Genomic DNA, 26,145 nt, shown 5'->3' on the forward strand with positions numbered 1-26,145 from the left:
ACTATTCCTCATCAATACGTATAGCTCATAGATAACTGCAGGAGTAACCTCCTGCCCCAGCAAAGAGGAGTAAGTGGTCCCCTGGGTCCTGACCAGGGGTTCTCTGGTCCTATTACAGACGCAGCCGCTGACCCCATTAGCCCACAGATGAAGCCCTATGCAAAATTAGCTTATGCGGCAGTTGCTCTGGGCTATCCAGAGGGGTGTAATTAAGCGGTATAGTGTCCAGTTTCGATCATCAACAGTGTAATTCAATTATGGTGTTATTTGTAGGCTGAATCACAGGGACTAATCAGGAGGAAGACCAGATCAAAGGTTAACATCATACTGGAACTTACAACAATGGTCTTTTGTATTAGAAACAAATCATTTTGACAAAAGTCCTGGGTTTTTTAACAGTCACCTCTTCCCAACTTTTTGCTATAAAATTCTTGGGTTCTAATTAAGTACAGTCACACCTGGGATACGCTTATTCAGGTTTCAAGAATCCGTCTAAGCAAGGAGTTTCACTTCACATTTCTGCTTCATTTCCTACTTCTGCTTAGAAGGCATTTCCTTCTCTCATACCTCCAGAGCAGATGAATGCCTTGAGATGATGAGGGTCACCATGTGTGGCCCTGCAGGGGTGTACTTGGCACTTGTGTATCAGGATGTCCTCCAAGTGTTCCCGGCCCGGTTGCCTCTACGAGCGATAATCTCTTGCACTATTTACACTGTTTACATTCATTGGAGGACGGGGGCACCTTTTTTGCATTAAAGGCTTAATTACATCAACAGCGGTATCACATGCCCTAAGGAAAGAGTTTTGGAAAGTGAAGAGTAGTCTATCATACTATAGAGTAATTAATAAAGGGAAAGTCCTTGTTATATAGTGTTATGATTATTAATAATCATTATTGAAGGAATTGTGTCTATTTTAGTAGGAATCCCTCTTGTTTCTGCATAAGTGCTTGCTATTTCGGGCATGCAGGAAGCCCATAAAAATTTCTTCCACTGAAATAAGTGTAATTGTGTTTTCATAAAGTGAGAGAATACAGTCCTCGCGCACTTGCTTGAGTACTTTAACAGATGCAAAAGCAACTCAGTGTTGAAAGTGTTGGTGGTGCTACTTGACATCCTTCCATTTCAAGTGAACGAGAGAATAGAAATTTAAAAAGGACGATTTTAATGTTAACACAAAAACGTCACTTCTGCAGGATCTGTGTATCATGATTTGCTGCCACAATCTTCAAACTTTCTTTCAGCTGCTCCACCCTTAAGCAAAGGAGCCCTCACTTGGAAGTCGAATGTGTAAGAGAAGAGAGCAAAGCCACTGTGGCCAAGAGAAGGGGAGGGGGCGGGGGTGGGTGTGGGGATGGGCAAGAACAGGACCGGACCCTCCACCCAGTTAACTCTCTTCTCCTGTAGATGGCCCCACAGAACCCCACGGCTTGGCTACACTTCGCCATAAAACCAACCCGGGAATGAATGGAGCCCAGAAGAGGCTCAGATGGCCCTGGACTCAAATTTTAGTTCTGTCATTTACCAGCACTATAGCTTGGGCAGCAAAACTAATGTCAGTACTAATATCAACAAAACCAAGAGTAACCTAGACCAGGTGAGCACTTGCTAAGTGCCAGGCATTGTGCTAAGTGCCTTATTTGCCTTCATTTAATCCTCCCAATAATAGGAGATGGGTACTGTTATTGCCACGGTTTTATATATGAGGAAACTGAGGCTCAGAGAGGGATTAAGCGATTCGTGCAGATTCCACAGCTAGCAGTGAGTGGCTGAGCTGGGATTCAAATCCCCACAGCCCATCTAACTCTGCAGTCTACATTAATTAATTACAAAAATCCCTAAGCTCTGCGGCCCAATTTGGCCCAGCCAACTTGAAAATGAGGATGGTTTTAATAATCTTGAGGAAAAGTATCCCACACAAAAGCATTCAGTAATTATCATTCTTTTTATTGCAAATGGCACAGCACATATGCCCTCCAGACACTCGCTAATAACCTCAGTGTTGCATTCTCTGTCAAATAGCTCCCGTCAAACGTCTGTGTGAGCCAATTACTACGTAAGAGATGGCTCACGGGAGGTACCAACCACTGACTCTTGGAGAAAATTAGTGATTGTTCCAAAAGAATGAGCCAAACAAAGGTACAAGTAGAGAAAATAATCAGCGAAGTTCAGTATGCAGCCAGATAAAACACAGGCACGGAAACCAGTAACTGCCTCCTAATCAATGAACAGGGGAGCTGATTCACAAAAGTAAATAAAGTACACGTGACAAATATCTATTAAACCCCTATTCTGCGTTGCACTGAAGATGCAGCAACAAAGCCCCTGTCATCATAGAGCTTACATTCTGATGCATGAGGCACATAATAAAAAAAGAGACGAATATGAACGTAATGGGTCAGATGGTGATATGTGCTATAAAGAAATAAAAAAAGGATAAAAGGACGGGGCTGATGTGGGGATGCTATATTAGAGAGTGTCAGGGAAGGCCTCAGACACGGTGATATTTCAGTACAGATCTGACCTGAGTGTACTTGGAGGAGAACATTCCAGCAGAGGGGACAGCAAGCACAAAGGCCCTGAGAGAGCCAGTGCTAAAGGGAGACGAGCCAGATGGAAAGTGTAGGGGGTGCAGCCACAAAGGCAGCCAAAGGCCAAATCATATAGAGTGTTGACTTCAGATTTTTTTTTCCAGATGTTGGGGGTAGGAGTTTATTAATTTATTTATTTTTGCTGTGTTGGGTCTTCGTTTCTGTACAAGGGCTTTCTCTAGTTGCGGCGAGCGGGGGCCACTCTTCATCGCGGTGCGCGGGCCTCTCACTATCGTGGCCTCTCTTGTTGCAGAGCACAGGCTCAGTAGTTGTGGCTCACGGGCCTAGTTGCTCCGCGGCATGTGGGATCCTCCCAGACCAGGGCTCGAACCCTTGTCCCCTGCATTAGCAGGCAGATTCTCAACCACTGCGCCACCAGGGAAGCCCGGGACTTCAGATTTTTATCCTGAGATGGGAAGCCATTGAAGAGTTGTGGGGAGAGTGATGTGATTTGATTATTCTGCTGCTCTGTGGAAGGCAGGCTACAAGGGGGCAAGAGCAGAGCAGAGACTGCTCTGAGACCATGCATTAATCTTGAAGACCCCAGGCAAGTCTAGGAGGCATGCACAAGCCTTAGCTAGACAATGAAAACTACAAAACACAGATGGGTGAAATTAGGACCTGAATAAATGAGAACTCCGCTGTGTCCCTAGCGAAGACTTAGCATGGTAAAGACTTTTTGTCCCTCATTAATTTATCAAGAGCTAATATTTTATAGTCTTACTATATGCCAAGCTTTGTTTTAAGCACCTTACACGTATAAGCACAGCAACCTTCTTAGGTGGGTTCTATTATTATTCCCATTTTAATGTGAGGAAACGGAGGCATGGTTCATGCAGGTAACTTGATGCAGAGCTAGGATCTGAGCCAAGCAGTCTGGCTACAGATGCTCCCCCGACTAACCCACAAAGGATGCCTTGGGACATCTTAGACCACCTTGCTGCAAAACCCTCATGTCTGTTCCAGAGAAGTCCGGGGAACCCTTCCAGAAGAAGCCTGCCAGGAAATGGGAGAAGGAGGGAGCACGTAGTACTGGAAGGGAAGAAGGATGGGTGCTCCGGGATCCACACGACCCACACCAGGGCCCACCCTCCACACCCACTGCAGAGCCCCAACCAAGGCCCCGAGGATCCAGACATGCAGTCCTCTCCCACAGACAGAGGGGATTTTGCCAGAGATTTTGTCATTTCAGGAATGCCTGTGTGGGGAAATTAGGAGGCAGGAGGAGGAACTGACCTCACACAAGGCTACCTTCTTTAGGCGGTGTCCCATTTATCCGTCCTAGCCATCCAAGAGCTCTGCTCACTCCAGGGGCTCTCAAAGTCTCTTCCTTGCCCCTTGGCTGGGGGCTCAGCAGTGCTGACAGCCTGAGATGGTCTGAGAGTCTGACCCTGTGGCTCTGATCTCAATGCACAGGAGGCCCCGGAAGCTTCCAGATGCGACTCTCTGAAAGGACCGCTAGGAAACCCATGCTCTTGGCCATTTCCTCTCAGTAGGGCTTCAGGGACCCTGATCTAGAGCAGGACATTCCAACCTCTGGAGCCTCTGAAAAGTGGGATGTTAGTTACGGCCTCCCAAGGACCCTTCTGTCCACTGAGAAATTAAGAGCCTGACAGATGACAGGTAGAACACGTCCTCTATCCCAGGTGCAAACACCCAGAGCCCTCAGTGTGTCAGGTGTATCTGCAGGACAGAAGGAAAGGCAAGGGGGCAATGCCCGGTGCTCTGTGCATGCCCTGGGCTCTAGCCACACTCAGCCCAAACCTTCTTCCCGCAGCCCTAGCTCCATACAATGAGGAGCAAAGTCCCAAAGAAACACACCCAGTCAACAAATAAGGCCACTGACCTGTATCAGGTAAGGACAGAAAGAAGGCCTGGGGCCTGCAGAGAAAGATTTCCAACAATGACAGGCTTATTCTAACCAGTATGGGCTTCAGTTGCCCCCATCACGGAGTTAATCAGCCCAAACAGCCCACTCGCAGTCCTTTCCAATTAACCAGTTTTGCTGGATCTCGTCTAGAGAATAATCCTAACTGGCTAAGGCAAACATGAAGCCAAACAGTTACGATGGATAAAAAACATATAGAACCTTCTTCAGGTGATTAGGTGAATCAATACAAAACTGCTTCCTGACTCTCAAACAAACTGGAGACCAGCCGGGAAAGGGAGCTGACACCAGCGTTCGGGGCAAAGTCTGCGAGATTGCAAGTTTCAGCTCGACTGTAATAAGCCATGATGTGCTCTGAAAACTTGACAATAAAATCAATCTCACTGCACCTGTTGCAGCCAGGATCCAAACTGCGATACAGTTATACAGATGCTAAAAGATGGTGCCTCTGTACTCTCAACAGAGCCCTAGACTCACACCAGATATCAAAGAGTCCAAGTTTGCACTGTTAAAAAAGAGGTGGCAAACACAGTAAAATAAAAGAAATCCAACAGGGGCCTTCTCTCTGCACCCAAAAAAAAGTCCAATGAGAGGAAACGGTTTCTCAGTGCGGAGGATGAGCTGTGGGTTGCCAGGACCCCTGACCATACCTGCAATGATCCCGTCCATCTGCTCCAGGGCAGCTTCCAGCACGTGACTCGCATCAGAAGCCATGAGTCCTTTTCCCTGCTTAGTCTCCTCCTTCTCACTGAAAATTCAAATACAGAACAAAGGAAAAATTACAGGCTTCCACATTACGTACCCAAGACCGCCAAGCCCTCTCAATTCCACCATCACAACCGCACTCTCATAGGAATCTTGGTAGCCACGTGTGGTTTCTGCCATCGCCATGGCTTCGCCCTCCAGGCACACGTGTTCTTAATCCATGAATCTTCAGCATGTGCTTGTGTCATGAAAAGCCTCTAGGGCTCTCCGGAGTGACCTGCAGCAGCAAGACAGCGATTGCCACTCCTACCATCATTACAGTCACGGCCCCAGAAGCTCCAGCCACCCCTGGGGGCGGCTCAAGGCTCCCCTAAGGTTGGGGAAAAGAAAGCCGGGCTGTGCCCTGCAGCCATGGGTCGCAGCAGGCATTGGCGGTCTTCTATCTGCATTTGTCTCACACCTGCAATGCTCTCCTTGGGCAGGTGTGACCCAGGCTGAGAGGCCTCAACTGCCGCTTTCACTTCTCAAGTGGGCCAACGGGCCCCATCTGGGAAGGCTGCAGGCGCGCTGTTGTGGGGAGAGTACTGTCCCTGGACCCAGGAGCACTGTCTCTTACCATTTTAGTTCTACTCCACCCAGCACCATTCAAGGTACATAATCCCATCTTCCCAGGGCTGGAGAATTTCTCCAAAAGTACAGTGTAGCCACTCCCCTAACGCTGAGTCTCCCTTCTAATGGCAGAGGCGGCAGTTGGCCCCATCTCCGGGCAGCTCTGCCTCTTAGAAAGGCCTTTCAGCTCAGCTGTCTTCTTACAGCCTCTTCTCATTTTTCTTGCTTCCCGCCCCCTTCCTGGGTGGCAGGGAGAGACTGACACGACAGCATTTGTAATCCTAAGAAGAGGCTTAGCTCACGTCTGTGAACTGGAGGCAGGTGTGCCCAATAGGCCTAAGTGCGACGGAGGAAAGAGGCAGAGCTCCTGGACCCAAGGGTGGCACAGGTCAGGGAACAAGGGGTTCTGCTGCTCATCTTACCCATGAAGTTAGACCTCTGGAGTGAAGAGAAGAAAGTGAGCAACCACTGGAAAGTGGCTTTGGAGATGCTGTGGATAAGAATGTCAGGACCACAAAGAACCATACTGGACAGCACCAGGTAGGAACAGTTAAATACCCTGGGTTCAAAGCCAGCTCTGCCATCTACTGTGTGATCTCCAAACCTCAGTATCCTCATCTGTAAAATAGGGATGATAACAGCACCTAACTCACAGGGCTGATGTCATGGTTAAATGAGTAATTAATATTTCACTGAAAATGCATGTCTTGCATGTTAGTAAGGGCTCAATAAACTTCAGCCTTTTTTTTTTGCTTTTTAAAGTGAGGAGATAATCTCAGGATGTATTTGTGCCAGGATAGCTCACCGGATGAGGGACTTTAAACTAAAATGGGGTAGGTTCAGGGAGGGAGAACCCAAAGAAGCCCAAGAGGCTGGTCCTTTGGAGGAGATACGCAAAGAAAGATAAGCTACGCGTGTGGAAGGGGAGGGCGTGACTCACAGGTGCAAAGGCCCAGAAATGGTCAGAAATGGGCGCTGAGCCTCAGCAGTGCAAGAACCGTCAGGCTATCAGCTCAGGGGAGTGAGAAAAGGAGCTTCGCGGGGGGGTGGAACCTCACTGGCTCCTCAGAGCTGTGGCAGGAACCAGGCAGGGCTGCAAAAAGGAGCAGCCCAGACCGCTACAGAGCAAGTGTGGGCGCAGATCTCAGGGTCTGCATAGAAGCAAGCCGGGGAGGGGATGTGGGTGGAGAAGAGGCAGCAGGACAAGGGGAGGTAGCAGAAGTGGGGCAGCATTCAGCACAGGCACATCTGCTTGGCCATATGGGGTATTAAAAGTCTCAAACATGTCCTACCCTCTGAGGACTTCCCAACCGCTCCCAGCAAAAAAAAATCCAAAGTCCATACTGTGACCTAACGGAAGCAGCTCGGCAGGATCCGGCCAGGCCAGCCCCACACGGCCCTCCCCCTCAATCCCCATGCTTCGGCAGCCTCCGTCCCTGTCCGCTCCCCCAGGACTCCAAGCCCCCTTTCCTCCTCTGCAAGTGTGCACCTGCCGTCCCTCTGTCCTGAGCTCACGTCCCCAGCTCTCTGGACGGCTCATCAGTCCTCAGCCTTCGGGCCTCAGCTCTGAAGTCTCTTCTCAGAGACGCCTTCCTTGCACGGCTGCATCTAAAGCAGCCCCTTGACAGCACAGCGGTTCCGAAGAATCTCGTCCATCTACATTTCCTTGCTAACTGGCCTTGCTCACCCCAACGTGCCCGGTGCGTAGCATAGTGACCGGCACAAGGGAGTTTATGAGTAAATACTTGTGAATAAAAGACGGATCCATGTGGCCAACACGGCCTGAACCCTGTTGTGCTGGACACTGGAGGGGATATTGATAAATCAGGCCTAATCCCTGCTCCCATGGACCATGCAGTCCAGTGGAGACGACAGAAGTATGAACAAATAATTATGACACAGCGTGAGGTATGCGGATAGAGGCGGGTACGTAGTTTCCCTGGGCCTTAAAGGATGGGTAGGAACTTTCTCAGTAGACAAGGGCGATTCCAGGCAGAGGGGGCAGTGCATGAAAGGCAGGAAAACATGTAAAGACAGGATGTAGTTGGCAAATGTCAGAATGGTTGACGAAATTATACAGGAACATCCGGCTGCTCACCATGAGTCAAAACCCTCCACGGAATTCACTTCAGCGTGATAAGGGCAATTAATGAGAGGAGCTTGGGAATTACACCCACGGCTTCAGGGATCTGGACACCCGTGCTTGGCAACTCAAGTGGCCTCAGATGTAAACTTGATAGAGATTTTTAAAAAGAAAGATCTCGTATTTCAGCAAACTGGCTCCATTGGGGGCCTTAGTACCTGGGTGAAAGGTAAGAGAGCAGTCAGAAGGTGCTGAGCCCAGAGGGCCCAGCTAGGCCCCCTGCAACAGAAGGGCCATAACAGATGACCCATGGGCCCTCTGCCCGAGGATGAGTTTGTACCTGGCAGATAGCAAGTTGGGTGGATCCGTTGGAGCTGGTGAGAAGGGAAATATGAGTCAAAGGTGTATCATCTTTATGGCCCAGGACCTGGGCCAGTAAGACTGCGAGCGCTCGGGAGCCAGAACCTGCTTTGGGTGGCTGATGAACTCAGCTCTGGGTCTGAGATGACGGCAGGATGCAGGGAGAACGGGCTCTGCCAGCCTCTGATGCAGAGCGGCTATGAGGGGTCAGTGGTGTGGGGTACAAGGGGGACCGCTGAAGGCCAAATATGCCGTAGGAGCTAGGCCTCCAGGCGCATCTGTGAACACGGACACTCTGCAATAGGGAAGCCACGATTCCATTCACCGACCATTCCCATGCTGGCAGCTACAGCCATTTCCTTCCCTCACAAGGTTAGGGCTCCCCATCAGTAACGCACTCCTGCTTTCAAGGAACTGTGGGTCCCAGAGGCAAACGTGTGATCCGGCTGCACTCAGTGTATCTGTTCATCCCCACAGAGATACAGCACCTCCCAGGGAGCCTAGGTTCATCTGGGATGTGGGGCTTAAGGGCACAAAGCACCAGAAGCTGCGTGCGAGGAGGCCCCCCGCAGAGTAAGGTGAAGAGGCTGGGGGGGCACATCTGCAAGAGGCAGTAACCCAAGGGCTGGGAAACAGAGCAGGATCCAGGGCAAACTCCAAAGGGGCGCGCGAAAGGCAGGGCAGCCTCTAAGCAGGTGGTGGGGAATGGAGGTGAAACCAGGTTCTTCACCCATGAGAGGGGAGCTGCGGCAGCCACCCAGGCTGGACAGCAGAGGAGCTGAGAGACTTGAAGGGGGGCGCCCCACCAGCCCAGGAAGGAGAGGAGCAGGCAGAGGAGGACGCGGCGCTCTTAACACGCTCAGTCCAGTGACGGTTGCTGTATTGGCCGAAAGCGGTTTTCATTCTCTCTGGACACTTGGACTGTTAACACAGCCCTGCATTTGACCCTGACCAGCAGGTAGCCTTCTAAAACCAAGAAACTGGCTCACCCCCAGCTGCAAAGATAAGGTAGGGAATGTTGTTTAAGGAAAGAAAAGGTGTGGTCCATTCCTCATGCATCCTTCCCCTCCCCCACAGGCCTCTCTAGAGGCTGTCATCTGCCCACCTGTGAAGGTACCTGATGCTGGGCCCCCCTAACACAGGGCTTGACCCTCCTCTTTGCTACCAGCCAGGGAGCAAACAACCCTGCAGCTGTGAGACCAGCCAGCGAGGAACGAACAGCCACGTTTTAGAAGGACAGTGTCTGTGAGAGGTGTCAGAGTCACATGATCTGCCTCATACAGAGGCTGGTTTGGCACTTTGAATCTGAATAGGAGGCACGGTTAGGTGAAGTTTAGAAAGTGAGCCACAATTAGTCACCCATCACCTGGTGGACTCCAAGGCAGTAACTTAGATACGGTATTAACCACCCCCATGCTCAGCAACAGAGACTCAGAAGGAGGCAGGAATGGCTGACTAAGTAAGTCTTGGGCAACTAAATCTTAACTTGTCCCACCCATGCTGAAATGCAAGCTTCCATTCCATTTTATAAAACACTTTTCTCTCACTAAAAGTGGTTAGGGATGCAAGTGTTTTGGGCAGGCTCGGACTGTCCTGGATGGAGGAAGGAATAAGGAACAGATCTAGAGTCCCTGGTACCCTCCAGGGTCTCCTGCCGGGGCTGCACCTCAACTCCTCACAGCTGCAGCCAGATGGGTGCCCGCATTCCTGCGTAGAAAGCAAGACCTGGGGAAGGAGCCCTCAGCCAGGAACCCACCACCACCGAACTCAGACTCATCTCAGACCTCTCCTGGCCCCAAATGGTCAACAGGTGGTAAAGAAGTATCACCACATCACAACAAACCGAAGACTCTTCCCCACAAATTACTGGTTACCCATAAACCACAGGGGCTCCTTCTTCAAATGGTTATTTAAAGGAATACCTGTTTTTATCCCTAAGCTGAGGAGATGGCCTCTTAAAAGGATATAGGAAAAAAAAAAAAAAAGGATATAGGAAACTTACCTCTTTGGGATAGTAGAGCAAGAAGCCATTTTCAGCATTACAAAAACAATAATAAAGATGGGGAAGACATACAAAGAAAATTGACGGCAGTGCCTACATTCTCAATCACGTCCCATATCGACCAATATTAACTTTCTTTTTAAAGGACAAGTAAGAACATAGGGTTTATAGCCAGACTGTCTTGAGTTAAAACCTGGCTCTGCTTCATAATGGCTGTGGGTCTTTAAAGAGATTACTTAATCTCTCTGAGCCTCAACTGTCTCATCTGTAAAATCAGTATAAAACCAATCTCATTATGGGCAAAAGTAAACAAGAGGTAGAGCTCAGATAAATATAGGAGATTGAAGTCAAACATCTACTTTAGCTACCCACTGAAACAAGAGGAATTTATTTTGAAAGACATAAACCCACAAGGACATGGAGAATGTGATAAGAGACATAAGGGTGATGCTGGGGCGACAGCTATGCAGCAAGCAGAAAAGGGCAGTTGGTCCATGTTGGAGGGCTTCCAAAGGCTCTGGGAGAGATTTCTTTAGTAGTAGGAAATTAACAGAACACCTGATGCCTCTGAACATCTTAAGAGATCTAAACAGTTGGTGAAGAATTTGTTTAATTCCATGATAAGAAAATAGCAAACCAAGCAAATGACAAAAGAACTCTGAGGAAACCAAAAAGTAAAAATAATCTTCGTCCTTACAATAAAACATCACAAATGTGTGGATTTAACAGAAATTGCACTGGCAGGATGGGGAGATGGAAAAGTCCTCGTGAGTGGTGGGAACAAGGTTGGAGAGAGAGCTGATTCCTTATCTTCTAGGGTGGGAACTCAGAAGTCACTAGATAACGACAACTGAAAAAAAGTAATAAAGTAGCAGAACAAGCATTTTCCCAGTCATATGGACAAAAATACTAAGAGTTTGAAGTGGCCGCACCTGAGGAAGGGCAATGGGGTGGGTAGATGGGGAGACGACTACTTTAACAAATCATATACAATTATTTGAGCCTTTAATTGTGCAGATATATAGTAGTGATAAAAATAAAAACAATCAAAAAGATTAAAAGAGATAAAATGTGTGGTGTGCCTGGCACAGAGTCGAGATTTGATTAACATGCGCTCCTTTCTCCTCGCAGCTACTGTATTATTGGGCAGGTGTCTGTTAGCTATCTACTAAGAGTTTATCCAACATTATCTCACTTAATCCCTCGTGCCACTTAGGAATTATTCTCCCCCTTTACAGAGGAGCAAACAGATTAAGCAACGTGCCTGAGGATGGGCACTGTTCTTCCTCCCTTCCAAATTTCTTCTGAGACAGGAACCCAGTGGAGGGTTTTGAGCACAGAAGGGTCTAACTTACCCTTTAAAAGGATCATTTTGGCTGCTGCTTGAACTGCAGGTGGGGAAGGTGGGGCGGTGCAGCAGTGAACACAAGAAAACCAGGCAAGAGATAAAGGCAGCTTGGACCACAATGATTATGGTAGATGTTCTATGAGGGCGAAGCCAGTAAATTCTACTGATAGATTGGGCGTGGGCATGAGAGAGATGGGTGAAACATGATTACAAGGCTTTTGCCCTGAGCCCCTGGGAGAGTGGGGAGAACTGCAGGAGCAACAGTCGGGGGGTGGGGGGTGGGGAAGGGAGGGATGGGTAAAATCAGGAGGTTGGTTTTGGAAATATTCAGTTTAAGATGCCCGGGATATCTAGAGAGATACGCTGAGTAGGCATTTGGAAATTCAAGTCTGATATTCAGAGAGAAATCTGGGCTGGAGATAATCTGGGAGCCGTTTGCATAAAGGTGGTATTTAAAACAACTGTGTGAAGTAAGTTAAGTAGTGTAAGACCAAAAAAAAAAGGAAAAGAGGCCCCAGGACTCTTTGAAACACTCCAACGCGCAGTCAGGGAGGAGAACCAACGAAAGAGGCTGAAGAGGAGAACCGAGACAGGGGTGCCCTAGAAACCAATGAAGCGTTCAGTGTAGAGGACAAAATCGGGGCGCCGAGTGCTACCGAGTCAGACCAGAGGCCATCTTCTCCCCAAAGGCTCGCTGGAGGTGATCTCACCTGCTTCACAGCCCCACCTGCCCCTGCCTTACCTCCCCCTCGACTGCAAGGGCCTGACTGGTTGCCCACCTCAGGCAGCCTCTTCACTCACCTGCACGAGGGGCTCACCTACTCGGTGCCCCTCGAGTCTTGGAGTTTGTCAGAATCACCTGGAGAGCCAATGGAGCACGAGGCCCAGGCTCATCGAAGGAGAAGAGCGCCAGGCGATTCTGAGGCTGACCGAAGTTGAGCCGCTGACGGAATGCAAACGCAGCTCCCAGCTGGGCACTCTTCTGCTTGGTCACGAGTCTCGGGGGCTCACACCAGCCGGGGCAGAATTATGCTTCTTACCGCGCCCACTCAATCTTCTCAGCTGCAACTCTAACTCTCATCATATCCCTTGGCAAACCTCTGCCCCATCCCAGCCAAATGTCTTATCATCCGGGGACAGATTATAGGTGTTAACTGCCTGAACCAGTGGCTTTCCTGCTTTTATGTCCATGCCAGAGGCTTTCCCTACTAACTTCCCACTTTCTCTTCGAGCCAATTCTTCCAGAAAACCATGTGTATGATTAGGCCACTCAAGATGGCTGCTCTCTTGCTCTCTGTACATCCCCTGCCCAACCAGTGCCTGCTTTACCCATAACTTAGGCACATGACTGACCTTCCTACATACTTGCCTCAGGCCCCCGCTAATGACAGCTTGCCAAAGGCGTGGTGAGGGGCGTGCCCCTCTACTGGTTTCCCTGGTAACTAATAAGCCCATCTGATGTCAGTTTCCCCCGTAACTGGCAATCTCCCCTTCCCCAAGGATCGTAGACTGCCACCATGTCCTGCCTGCCGTCTGCTGCACATGGTGGGGTGTCGCTCCAGGACCTTGCTTCAGACATGTGAGCTCCCCAGTCCATTAAACCACCGATGTCTCTGCTGTTGACTCTGGGCTATTTCTTTGGTCTTGAAGCTGGGCAAGCACAGGCCTTGTAGGCCTGCAGGATTCAGCCCAACACCATGCTTGACCTTGCACACCTAAATGTGATCTCCGCATCTCTTTGACCTTGCAGGGAAAGGGTGAGAGCAACTGTGCACAGCCATCTTCTCTGCGAGCCTTCCACGGGTCTGGGACCCCGAGAGCATCCCCCCTTCTGTAAGCCCCAAAGAAACTTTTAATTACTGATAAAATAAAACAGTGGGGGGCTTCCCTGGTGGCTCAGTGGTTGAGAATCCGCCTGCCAATGCAGGGGACGCGGGTTCGTGCCCCGGTCCGGGAAGATTCCACATGCTGCGCAGCGGCTGGCCCCGTGAGCCATGGCCGCTGAGCCTGCGCGTCCGGAGCCTGTGCTCCGCAACAGTGAGAGGCCCGTGTACCGCAAAAACAAACAAACAAACAAACAAACAAAACAGTGGGAAACTAAAGCCTGGGAGATAGTGGGGGCTTGGAGAAGGAGTAGCGGCAGGTGGCCCATCCCCCTTCCTACAACCTGACACCCCCCTCCCTCTCCATGCCCTCACTTTCAGTGGACCCCAATTGATGGCCTTCCCCAGACTGCTCCCCATCTCACCTCAGTGATGCCACCACAGTCGCCAAGCCAGAAACCTGGGGGTCATCCCTGGCCTTCCCTTCTCTCACCCACATCCAGCTGGTCACCATGGCCAGTAAAGTCTCCTTCCTCACCCCCTCTCAGATCTGTCCCCTCATCTTCACCCGCCCAGCTTCAGGCCACATCATCTCCCATCAGAACGGCTGCAACGGCTTCCTTCTCCTGCCTGCAGCCTCGCCCCCACCTCCTCACTCCCATCCTCTGCACTGCTGCCAGGAGCATGGGTCTATTTCACAAACCTCGCCATAGCAGCCCAGTGCCCGTACAAGTTTTCACCTGCTTCCTATCACCCCGGAAACCACCAGAGAGGAAGTTAAGGACCTGAGAGACAGTCAAGAGCGTGCGCTCTGTAGCCAGGCTTCCGTTTGGATCCATGTTCTTCCATCACAGGCTACACCCCTGGACAAATTCCTTAACATCACTGAGCTCCATTTCCCTAGTTATAAAATGCGGGTGAAAATATACATGTTGTGCGGTTGTGGACATTCCATGAGATAATGCGTGTGGAAGTCCTTTGCACATAACTGGGTGCAAGTTCACAACCACGGCAGTCACAATTCCATACCTGGCCCCGCCCTGAGCACCAACCATTAGACACAACAGCCAAGCTATTTTTACCGCACTATTACTCTAAGGCTCCCTTAGGATGCAATGTTTTAGGCCACGACCCCCATCCCACCTGCTCCATTCCCTCTCCTCTTTCAAGGCCCAAGTCCAACATCATGATTCCAGGGATCCTCTCCTTCCCCCAGATAGAAGTGACTGCCCGGACTCGGTCCCTTTCTCCACGCTCACGACAGACTCCCTCACAGAGCTCTCTAGAGCACGGGCCACTACAAGTGTGGGATCCTTTATCTGAGTGGTAGCTCCTCGTGGGCAGGGCCATGCCTCCGAGCCCAGAGCTGCGCCCAGGACCTGGCACAGAGCAAGTCGTCCACTCACATTTGTTGGATGGGGGAGACAGCTGGAGGCTGACCAGGGGCAAAATTCCTCTCCGTCTGTGGACCAGTGAAACAAGTTATCTGCTTCCAAAGTACATCAGGACAGGGACAGGATAGACATTCCCATTCCAGAAGGGAGAAAACGGAAGAAATAAAGGCCACTGGTCTTAACTGGAAGCTGAGAGGCTCCTAGGGGTGGCAGGCAAGTCTGCAAGTCTGCACGGACCCCGAGGCCCGACTGAGGTCCTGTCCAGCCCTGAGGTCTTTGATCCCACGGGGACGGGCCTGACAGTGAAGAAAAGCAGCACACCTGGCCTCAGGGCCACGGCAGGGCCTATAGACACCAACACTGTATCAGGACCGAAGGACAAGGCCACGGGCATTAACTTCCCGTCAGGACAGGGGAGCCAGACACAGAGACACCCTGTCACTGCGAAGGGGAGTCAGAGCTGAGCAGAGGGGCCAGGTTGCTGAGAAAGCAGCTGTCAGAGCCGGTGACCGCCTTTCGTGAATATCTGAGTCTAATAAAAGTGAAGAGGTGGAGACGGTTTCTTTTGTCAGTGAATAGAAGCTTAAATAGCCTAAGAAAAACTGCACAGGAGAAAATAAAAGGATGCTACTTAAGGTGAACAAGCACACTTAACTTGTCCCCGTCGAATCGTGGTATCAGCAACTCCTAATAACAAGCATTCGTTTAAAGCTCTTGGCTTCAGAAATGTTTTTCACACCTAAGGCTTCTCATTCCCACCTAAACATCCCAGATCAAGCTGCTCTGATTAGTGGGCCGGTTAAGCTGAGCCCAGTGGGTGCCAAGATAAGTCAGAATCCCTGAAGGGCCCTAAGCCTAGGTGCAGGCTGGCGGCGCCGGCTGGCGACACGAGACAGATGCAATATTTCTTGCTTAGTGTCTTCTTCCCGCTGGACCAGATTAGTGAGCTGTGTGCACTGGGCATTCCCAGCCACTCCCTGTTGGGCGAGTTCCAAAAGAGCCCTAAGAACACTTGTGCTGGAGCCCGGCTCTCCTGAGCCCACAGGAAGGAGTGCTTCGGCTTTCTGGCCCTTCCATCTGAAGCCCAGCCCTGCTCCTGTCCCACGTCACCGCTCCTGCAGCAGCCTTCTTTGGCACGCCTGAACCCAGATGCTTCCATTTAAGCACTTACCTAAAAAGCACTCGCCCTTCTCACCAAACCACCGCCCTTTAAACAGGGCTCCGTGATCCCAAACAGCTCTTCCACCAACATGTAATAGGGGACTCAGTCCCAAAGCTGAACAGCGTTCTCTAAGGAATTCAGTGAGCACCAGGTACTGAACCTCACCTCTAGGCACCGGGAGCTGGACCCCTCCTGGCTTAGCTGTTCCCCCAGACACAGGAGTGGCATCCTCCTCTTCCCTGAAAGGGCAGTCTTCTTCTGAGAAACACCACCCCAAAGACATGAGCATGAGACACCTCGAGCCCAGCCCACAAGGAGGGACACGGGCTCTGGCCGGGAAACCGGTATGAGAGAGTGCAAGGTTGTCACACCCACACCCAAAAAGCTCAGCTGACCCTCTAGGCTGAAGGAGCCAGGAGAGGCGATGTCGAGTTTCTCTCAATGCCTTTGCTCAAGATTTTTAAACATCTGCTTCCCCTTCCTGACTGTGCTCACCTCCCATTTTCTGCTCTTGACATTCTGTCCCCAAGCTGGTCTTTTCCCCCAATTCGAGGATTTATCACTGTGGTAAAGAGGCCACAACAATCTCAGTGACCAAGGCCGTGGGCCTTAAAATAGACCTGCCTGCCAAGGAACAGTTTGGGCAGATGAGTGAGCTGCGTGCACTGGGCATTCCCAGCCACTCCCTGTTGGGCTGCCCTAAGTATTCTTAGGGACATTTTGTCTCAAAAGACAAAGGATACAGGTGCTCCAACAAGGAGAGGGATGGGGGGCGGGGGGAGTGGCTCCAGGCAGGGACCTGTGCCTTTGGGAAGAGTGAGATGGGGAGCCAGACAGCGTCCGGGGGCACAGCTCATCACCAGTCCTCCCACCAGTTTGCCCCTCAAAACTGTGCCGAAGACAAGTACATCCGTGTCTTCACTGCGGTGGGACTCCCTGTAGGTGCCCAGAGAACCTGGGCTGGGAGGTTCTTTTCCTTCCTTCTGAGAGTCTCAGAACGAGTTGCTCTGAGGAGCAAACATAAATGAGGGAGTCCCCTTTGAGGCTGGGATGTGAAGGACCAGGCCGGACGACAAACACCTCGCCCGCTGGAAGATCTAGCTGAGATCTGGTGGCCTGCCCCAGCCCCACAGCTGGCTGGCCGCGGTCCATCGAATGACAGCAGCTCCCTCCAGGGCCACGCAGTCTCCACCTGTCTGTAAGAGCCGCCTGCCTGCAAGTTCACAGAGGGTGAACAGACGCGGCAGCCCCAGTAAAAAGCCTTTGCCTTCATTATCTCACTTAATCTTCCTGGTGACACAGTGCCCTGTGAGGGATATAGTACAATTATCAGCCCCATGTACAAAAGAGGCAGCTGAGACACAAGATATTAAGACTGTGCCGAGGTCCCACGGCCTCTGAAGTGTTCCCAGAGTCCCGCCTGTCTGTCATCTAAGTCTCCGCCTGCTCTCCCTGCCACACTGCCCTGTCCTGCAGATTTGCTCGATGCAGTAAAGAGCTGGGAGACGACGAAGCTGGTTTCCAAGTCCAAACCAAAAGAGCTCAAACACGTGGGGCCATGAGACTCTGCTAATTGCTGCCCTGCGTATCTTCATGGGGACTCTGCCTGCTGCCCCACTTCAACTGTTAACAAGACAGTATCTTATCTGAAAAAAGATACACAGAACGGAGAACAATTCTCATAAAGATGCGTAACCCACAAAAATCAATATATTATTTTTTTTAGATTGGTTTATCTATTTAACAAATACTATTTGCCCCTCTATCATCTGTGAACCCCTGTGGTAGATGCTATGAGGGGAAAAGGAAATGAATTTAGGACTATGTTATTTACCTACCAAGGACCAAAAATCTTTCATCTCTCATCCATGTCGATTAGACTGTGAAGGTTGCATGTAGAATTGGGCCTCTATCTGGGATCTGTGAGCCAAAGCCAACAAACTTTGGCTTTTGCCAACGTAGACTTCAGAAATTCATAAATTAATGGTCTTTTTTTTTTGCGGTACACGGGCCTCTCACTGTTGTGGCCTCTCCCGTTGCGGAGCACAGGCTCCGGACGCGCAGGCTCAGCGGCCATGACTCACGGGCCTAGCCGCTCCGCGGCATGTGGGATCTTCCCGGACCGGGGCACGAACCTGCGTCCCTTGCGTTGGCAGGTGGACTCTCAGCCACTGTGCCACCAGGGAAGCCCCTAATGGTCTAATTTTAAAGCAGCCATGGTATTCTTTTGTGAGAAGAAAAACATCATTTCCCTGAAATTCCCATTCTCTCTAAAATTAAATTCGGATGGCAATTAACTGCGAGGGTCAGTTCTCTGATGTGACTAGATCAACAGGCAAGTAACTTGGAAAACATCACATGGAAGTTAGTTTCAAAGACAGGCTGAATTTCAAAAATCAACCATTTCCTGAGCATCTTATGGACAACGAGGTTCACCTTGTCATCCATTTGTTCAAGCTGCTGAACATCCCAGGGGAAGCTCTCGGGTGCCTGGCACCATAGAGGCCCTGGGGATTCCCAGGGAGAAAGACACACACACACAGGGCAACAACAAACCAGGAGGTGTGCTCCCAGGAGAGGGAAGCTCGGCAGGCTCGGGGCACAGCAGCAGCAGGAGGAACGAGACACCAGCACAGTGTGGGCAATCTCAGAAGGCTTCACAGAGGAAGTGAGATTTCTCCAGGTGGGCAGCAGGCACTAATGCAAATGCATTGCAAGAGGAGTAAAGAGCATACCCCAAGGTATGGGGAAGGGTGGGGTATGCATGTAGCTCTGTGTGGCCAGAGAACAACAGGGGAAGAGTGGCAGCAGATGAGGCCGGGACCAGCTTGTGAAGGTCCTCTCACAGCATTTCACCCTCTAGAGCTTGGCCTTTATCCGTCAGGCAAGGGGAACCACTGAAGGGAGCTGCCCATTCTTCTCCAGCAATAGTGCAGAAGCAGGCAAGGACCTGAGGGAAGGATCCTTCTCAGAGGAACCTGCAGGGCTCTCTGGGTGCCCCTCCCCAAGTACAACCAGGCTATGGCAGCCTGTCCACACACACACACACACACACCACCACCCCCCCCCCCCCGACCTCAGGAGCTCTCCAACACCCTCCCCCACTCCTCTGACGCAGTATCCCCTTTCACCACCCCAACATTCTGGACAGTGAAGATGGAGGTCTTTCTACTGCGTCAGCAGTCAGCATGCAGGACCATCCCCTGAAACTCCGCCTACCTCTCTCCTGCCACTTCCCCAGCTGGCTCTGCCTCCCCGCCTCCCCGACTGAGGGAGGGGCAGGGCAAGTCAGGACCGGAGAGGCAGAGTGAGCCGGGGAGCAGTGCTTCTTCCTTCTGCGCTCGCGGACAGACGCTGAGCAATGCGTACAGCTCCATCAGACCCTCGTGCACCCGGATCTGTAGCCTCGTACTTCCTTCCTCTCAGACTCCTCGGCAAACGGCCGTGCATCTTTCTTTGATGAGAAACGGAATCCCTCAGTTCCCTTTCTCTCCACCTCAAACCTCCCCTCCGCCCTTTGATCCCCTAACCTATCATCACTGAGGCCGGAACCTCTCCATTACTCCCTCTCTAGGCTGAAGCCACATCTCCCCCTCTTCTGCTCCTTCCTCCCAGCCCCCACGGACATCAAAGCCTCTGCTACCTTAGAACACGTCCTCTGGCCCGCATCCCCCAGCTACCATTTCATGCTCTTCCTCTGCTTCACTGCCAAAGGGCTCACCTCCCATTCTCTCCGACGCCCACCGCTATGAGATTTCCACTTATGTGCCTGATGTGCTCTCTCGTCCATCGAGCTACTTTGGTTATTTTCTTGAGAGGCGGTACGTGCAGGGTGAGGTTAAAGCACAAGCCGGAGAACCGGACTGCCTGGGTTCAGAATCCCTGCTGCAGACTCTCACTCGCCATGCACGTGTCCTAAGGCAGGACGCTCACCCTCAGCGCCTCCGCTCCCTCATCTATAAGATGAGAATAATAAAAGTACTTCCTCAAGAGCGGCTGTGAAGGTAACATGAGACCGGCAATCAGTCAGTGTCAGCTGGGATCGCTTTCCTTGGCAAACCCGAGACTCTCCTCTTCTGGCATTTGGGACAAAGTGCTCTCTGGGTCCTTCCTTCACTAAATGTCCTATATCTCAGCTCCACTCACTGCCCCGGGGCCGATTCTGGTTTCCTTCTACAGTCTCTCCCTGGAGAATCCATACTTCATTTCCATGTTTATGACTCATAACACTAGATCGCTCCTGTAAACTCCAGACCCAAACACCCAAATACTCATCAGCTTTATGGCTACGTCTTAGCCGCCCCTGAGATTCTGCATGTTCAGAAACTCTCAGCATGGCCCTGCCCTCGCTTGGAAGCTCCTAGCCTCCTGGAACTGTACACCCTGCACTGCCCTGGGACGCTTCCCTGCCCCCTCCCTCTCCTTCAAACAGCGGCCACATCCCTGGGCATCACTCTGTGCAGGGACGTGCTTCTCCATCTCAACCTTCTCACTCCAACTGGCCCAGCATGGGTTCAGGTGTCCAGAACTAGGTATTGGAGGGCCTCCTCTCCCCTGAACGGTACCCGGCCTCTCCCACAGCAGTCCAAACTCAGGAGTCTGGCATCCAAGGCTAACCACAAATTATCCTGGACACGTGACAGTAATAATAACGGCTGTCATGTATAAAGCACTCACTCTGCTTTGAGTTAAGCATTTATACGCATCTCATATCTCAACAGTCATAACCATTACTGTCCACATTTTACAGACGAGGAAACTGAAGCTTCGAGAGGTTAAGCTGGTCAAACCACACATCCAGGGAGCAGCAGAGGTGGCATCTGAACCCAGGCAGTCTGACCCCAAGGTCATGTTCTTAACCACTCTGTACTACCTCACCAAGCCTGGTCCCTTCCAACCACATCCTTCTGAGTTCCTGACACTCCAGCCACGGGAGAGCATTCTCATTTTGCCGTGCCCTTTCCATGCTGTCCCCTCAAGCTGAAGGTCCAGTCTCTGGCCATCAGAACTAATTTTTCAAGGCCCAGATGATTCTCCTTCCTCTATGACAGCATTCCCACCCCTACCTGTGCAAGAGAACTTCTGCTGAGACCCACAACACATGCTCAAGCCTTCATTTAGTTTCTGTTTCGTGTTGCCACGGGGATAGCCACGGGGAGGACACTGGCGGTCTCTCCTTCCTGGACCTTCTCACGGTGTGGCTTTGGGGGGGAAGCTGAGTATCTGATTGGTGGGAATGAGAGAGGGAACTGAGCCGAGGGGCCCAGCCCCATCCTTCCCTCTGTTTTCAGGGCCGCCTCGCCAGAGGGAGGAGGCCTGTCCCGTGAGGAAGACTGCAGCCAGCTGGGTCCCAGACAGAGGTGGGTCTGTGGACTCAGCAAAGGGACCCACTGGGAATCCTATTAGCCACATTCTCTAAACACCTTTATTAGCCCTGGAGCTGATATCTTGGTCTCCACTTGTCTGACTCGTGGTCTTATTTTTCAGTTGATGCCAAACTCAGAAGGCATTTAAGTGGTACACTTACCACACACACCCCCGCCCTGCCTACCTGGGTCACCCTCAGTGAAGGATGACTGGTCAGAGTTGGTCTGTGTGGCCCACTGGCAACTAACTGATACTACATCTCTGGGGGGATGAGTAGCGATCACTAACAAGGGTGCCCCAGAGCAGCCTGGGGTGACCCCGCCACCATCCACATGGTGCTGTCTGGGAGCCTGGCTCCCCAGCCACCTGCAGATGACCCTGTAATTCACTTTCCCAGGTAGGGTCACGCCAGGAAGGCAGGCATTTGTTGTAGCCCCTGGATGACACCTGCCAAAGCAAATGAGCCCATTGGTGTCTGGTGTATAGCCCAGCCTTGTCAGTCTGGTCAGCGTGAATCAGACCCCAGGCCACAAACAGCCTCCGATGAATGGATGATGAGGGTGTCTGACCCAGCAGGCTGGCCTCCCACGCCATCCTCACCTCTATCCTCTCCCCTATCCACACCCACCTGCCCCCCGTGGCAGACAGAACCCTGCCCCACTGACAGAACACACCCTTCAAAGACAGCTACCCTCACGGTCTCTGTCACAGCAGAGAACAGGCACGCATGTGCACACAAATTTAGCCCCAGGGAGGAACAAATGACCATCAAGTCGTTCTACCACCTCGACCTGACGGTAGACAGATTCAGAGAAATGCTTCCAATGCAACCTCAGCTTGACTACTTCCCAAGCTTCATCTTGGGATGAAAAAACGCCTCCTAAAAACGCCTCCTAAAAAAACAGAACGCCTAAAAACGCCTCAAAAAACGCCCCCTAAAAAAACAGAACCAGCGAGGGGTTACTGTTGAAGCTGGGTGATGGATAAGGAGATTCATTAAACTATTCCTTCTACTTTTTTGTACGTTTGAGTTTTTTTTAATAACAAAAGTTTTGTTTTGTTTTTTTTAAATCCACCACTCAGGGATCTGGGCTTTTCCAGAGGGCAATACCAGATTCTACCTTCCCTTGCTGAGGACCGCCAGAACTGAGGTTTGAACCTAAGTTCCTGACGACTCAGACGGTGCTCTTTCTGCGGTGCCATTCAGACTCCCTGAAGGTCCTAACATCTGACCAAACTCTCATCCCACCACCGTCCAGACCCTCACCATCTCTCACCTGGATTTCCAAAGCTGCCTCTCCTAGACTTCCTACTTCTAGCTGACTCTTCTTCAACGCTTCTTTCCCAGAGAAGGCAGGGTATGTTTCATAAAGCTCATGACATTACTCCTCTGCTCTCAAAGCCTCTGTGGTTCCTCACTGTTTCGGGAACAAAGCTGCATTCTGTAGCTCAGCCATCCAAGTCCTCCAAAAAGATTCACTTCCCCGTGGTACTCACCGTGCTCTCGGTCAAGCCACTTGCTACTCTCTAAATACAGAAAACTTTTCCTGTTTTCTCTAATTTCTCTTTTTAGGATGCTTTTCTCCACCTATATTTTCAAATCTCACCCATTCTAAGAACTTATCCAAATGCACCAACCCAAGGAAGCCTTTCCTGACACCGCTACCCCCAGGGCCCAAAGGTGGTGGATGCCTCCGCTCTGCTCCTGCCACACTTGCACTCACGTTCATCATCTCCTTTCCAGCTCTGTTTATATGATTCCTCAATACGTCTGTCTCCCCTTCCAAATTAAGATGCTTGAGAGCAAGGAGGATGTGCTATTCACTTGTCCATGCTCAGAGAACAGCAACCAGTACCCACTTTCTTACTTTCTCCATACCTGAGGCCCCCTCTCTTTGTGGTCTTATACTCAGAGGTGAAGGCAGCTCTGCCATAAGGGGAACCTGACCATGCTTGGGCCTGGCATGAGCTAACTGATGAATGCAATTATATTCCCAAAGCATCGATGGGAGAAGATGTAACTTCCCCTAATGGATGATAAAACCAGGCATTTCTCCTCATTCTATTATTTTAGAATGCTAAGCAACAAGAAAAATAAAAAATGGATCTGAATTGGCAAGTTTTCTCTATCATCTAGAGTGTTCAGGGGCCTCGTGCATAACTTTAGCCTGCAGCCAGCTACCTCCTACGAGCCTCCCAAGCTGCCTGGGGAGGAGCGCAGGCCCCTGGTAAGTACTAATTGAATTAATCAACATTTATTCTGTATTTTGAAACTTCATTTCAACAAGTGTTAAACAGTTTAATTTTGAATCAATGCAATAGCTTTCCTTCTGCACTAAAAAAAAAAAAAAAAAAAAAAAAAAAGTTTAAATTATTAGGAGACCAAAGAATTTCCTTAAAGATGGGCTGTGTGCATGGGCAACAGTCTGGCTCCTGCCTCTATCAGAGGAGAAGGGGGCTCCCTCTGCAGGCCTGGCTGGAGGGTATTAGTGGAAGACTAGCAGCTCTGTCTTCACTGGAGGGCTGAGGGCCACATGGAAGCCAGGTGAAGACACCAGGCAGAACCCACTGCTGCCAGAGAGCCCAGACTACAGGGAATAGGGCTTTCTGGGCTGAGCCTTTGGACAAAGCCAATCAAACTTCCTCCACTGGCTGGGCTGAGTCTACCTGCCTCTCCTGGTTCCCCTGGCAGGACCAGCAGTGAATGCCTCTCCGTGCCTCATCATGACGCCGAGTCTTGTTCACTGAGGCTTTTGGAAACATCCTGTTAGGAGCTGAATTGTATCCCCCTCTCCCAAATTCAGATGTTGAAGTCCTAACCCCCAGTACCTCAGAATGTGAATGTATTTAGAAATAAGATCTTTAAAGACGTAATTAAGTTAAAAATGACACCATTAGGGTGAGCCCTAATCCAACTCGACTGGTATCCTTATAAAGACACAGACAGGTACAGAGGGAAGACCTCGTGAAGACACAGGGAGGAGATGACCGTCCACAGCCAAAGAGAGGGGCCTCTGAAGAAACCAACCTTGCCGACTCCTTGATCTTGGACTTCTAGCCTCCAGAATCGTGAGACGATAAATTTCTCTTGCTTAATCCACCTAGTCTGTGGTATTTTTGTTATGGCAGCCGTAGCAAACTGACACATGCCCCCATCTGATCTCGGATACATGCTGGACAAACCTACGGGAAGAAGGCAGCCTCCTCTCCAGAGACGTGGGTCTCTGTTCTCATCCACTGGTGTTCCTCTTCCCTCTCAGTCTAAGGGAGATGGCTTTGCATCTCCAGACCTTATACAACATCCAGGTAAGGACAGTTCCTGACAGTCCTTTATCTATCTTCTTTGTAAGTCAGCTCCGAGTCAGGTCATGCCTGGGGACCATGACCATTTAGTGAGACCAGATGTTGGTATGTTGTAAGGAGGAAACCTGAAGACCCCGCAGCCTGACCAGCTGTCACGCTGCATTCAAGGAGCCATGAGCCCTGGGCCCAGCCCTCTTCTCTTCAAGGCAATTCAACAATCCAGCATATGATGGGGGGAGGGAGGGGCAAAGCCGGTCCCCTAACCTCAGCTCACCAGTCACAAGACACTTGCCACTCAGATCACTTCCCTCCGCTAAGAGTACTTAGGCCAGAGAGTGGCCCAGGGACTTTCCTAAGAAAAGTGATCCAGGAATCCCCCATCTGCACACATACTCACAGACCACAGACAAGCCGGCTGGGGACTGCACTGCAAGAGGTCTCGCCTCCCTGGGGATCCATGAGGTCTGGCTCCCGGAAGTCTGTCAGTCTGACCCCAGGGGAGTGGGAGCAACTGCGACAGCTCCTAGAGGCCTCTCTTCCATCGTTCTCACCTCGTCTTTTCCACAAAGCAGGGCCATTATTTTCCCATGGGAGACACCTGCACAGTTCCTTAGTCTCAAAGTGAAAGGTGTAGAAGCCTGTGTGATGCAAAAGGACCACAGAAGGGGAAGGCAGTACCTACACCAGAGGCCCACAGCCCAGCCCAACCGGGACCCCTGAGTCTTTGCAGCTCCTTCCTCACTCCCCTGAAGAAGGAGACGAGCAAGATACAACAGAGAGAGTCCAGGCTTGGGAGTCAAGACCGACTTGGGTTTAAATCCTGACTCTACTGCTTAGAGCTGCATTAGTTTCTGACCTTGGGTAACACAGATTAACCTCTCAGGTTACTGTGTAATGAAGATATTACCACCTGCCTCACACAGGGCTGGTCAGAGGGTTAGGGGGGCAGAGTCAACCACCCAGTTCAGTGCCTGACCCTTCTCAGAGACCATGTCCCCACTGCACTATTCCAGAAGATGGACCTCTTATCAGGGCCTAAATGTTGGGATCAGGAAAAAAATATGCAACACTGGCTCCCTTTGAGAAATTGCCGGATCTCTTGAGGCCAGCCTGCAATTAGGGGAATCCTAGGGTACCACGCAGCTCACTTGCTCTGTGCTTTCTGCGTCTCTCTAGCAGGGCCTTGCAGAATGGTAAGGGAATTGATGACATGCGCGCTCTTACAGCCCCTGGGTGCCTCGCTCAGTCATTCTGCCAGTCCCACCAGGCACCCAGCTTAGGGGCGGTGAGCAGGCAGAGTTTATGATGTTCTCGGGCCATCTGAAGGCAGGTACCTGGCAGAGAAGTCACAGCTGTGGAGATGGATTTGGGGGCCCCAAACATGGCGGCTAAAGCTGAAGCTGGGCTCCAGGGCTTGGGAGGATGAAGGGCCAAATTCTGACCACATCTGTGGAGCAGGAAGGCCCAGACCCCAGGCACTGGCGTCGGGAGAACCCTTAGTAACTCAGAG

The 26,145-nt window shown here is 51.0% G+C and overlaps 1 protein-coding gene across 13 annotated transcripts in view; it reads right to left on the minus strand.

Annotated features, from left to right (window-relative positions):
* Positions 1–26,145, minus strand: part of PPFIBP2 (PPFIA binding protein 2) — a 158,886-nt gene that overhangs the window by 120,332 nt on the left and 12,409 nt on the right. For 12 of the 13 annotated variants that reach the window (XM_060159765.1, XM_060159767.1, XM_060159764.1 and 9 more), the window contains one exon: positions 5,130–5,227. In XM_060159765.1, coding sequence (XP_060015748.1) covers positions 5,130–5,193 — 64 coding nt within the window. In that variant the 5' untranslated portion in view covers positions 5,194–5,227. Of the gene's footprint in view, positions 1–5,129; positions 5,228–19,686; positions 19,707–26,145 lie in introns of those variants that run through there. The other variant, XM_060159766.1, reaches the window with a different exon arrangement.

The sequence above is a fragment of the Lagenorhynchus albirostris genome, chromosome 9 (assembly GCF_949774975.1).
Source record: "Lagenorhynchus albirostris chromosome 9, mLagAlb1.1, whole genome shotgun sequence".
Taxonomy (NCBI): Eukaryota; Metazoa; Chordata; class Mammalia; order Artiodactyla; family Delphinidae; genus Lagenorhynchus; species Lagenorhynchus albirostris.